The 545-nt window shown below is 58.2% G+C and overlaps 1 protein-coding gene across 1 annotated transcript; it reads left to right on the forward strand.

The window, feature by feature from the left end:
- Positions 1-78: 78 nt before the first annotated feature.
- Positions 79-516, forward strand: PPTG_19198 (hypothetical protein; the record flags this gene model as incomplete). The annotated part of the gene is made up of 1 exon (XM_008917551.1): positions 79-516. One exon carries the CDS (start codon positions 79-81, stop codon positions 514-516), a length of 438 nt encoding a protein of 145 aa, XP_008915799.1.
- Between the last annotated feature and the right edge of the window lie 29 nt (positions 517-545).

A 545-nucleotide genomic window follows, 5' to 3' on the forward strand; every position in this document is an offset into this window, starting at 1 on the left:
GTTGAGACCTAGGTTCATTGGACCGTTCAAGGTCGTGGCCAGGAAGGCCTAGCGTACACGCTTAATCTTCCAAAGAAGATGCGCACCCACCCGGTGTTTTACGTGGGCTTACTCAAGCCATGTCTTGATCCTGCTCGGGAGAGCGTAGAGTCGCTGGCGCCGACCCGGAAAGTGGCTGCGCAGCAGCGAGTGGCTGGGCCACGACAGGACGCTGTGAGACAGCAGGTGGCAAGTCCACAGCAGGCTGTGGAACAGCAAGTGGCAGAGCAACAGGACGAGAACCGAGCTGCTGGAGACGCAGCAACATCTCCATCTGACCCTGCAGCTGAGCGAGTTGACACTCTAGGTCAGCAACCCGATTTTGGACCGCTTGAGGCGTATCAAACCAGTCCACCCGTCGGTACATCTCCTCGAGATCATCCGCCAAGCGGCCAACAGAAACGTTGGAGGCGTGAACAAATTGGTTCAGTGAACCGACGCGGTGTTTCAGCGCACGAAGGTCGCTGGTATTCGTAACGCGAGGGTCCAGCGGCCATTCGTTCCCC

The sequence above is a fragment of the Phytophthora parasitica genome (assembly GCF_000247585.1).
Source record: "Phytophthora parasitica INRA-310 unplaced genomic scaffold supercont2.105, whole genome shotgun sequence".
NCBI lineage: Eukaryota > Oomycota > Peronosporomycetes > Peronosporales > Peronosporaceae > Phytophthora > Phytophthora nicotianae.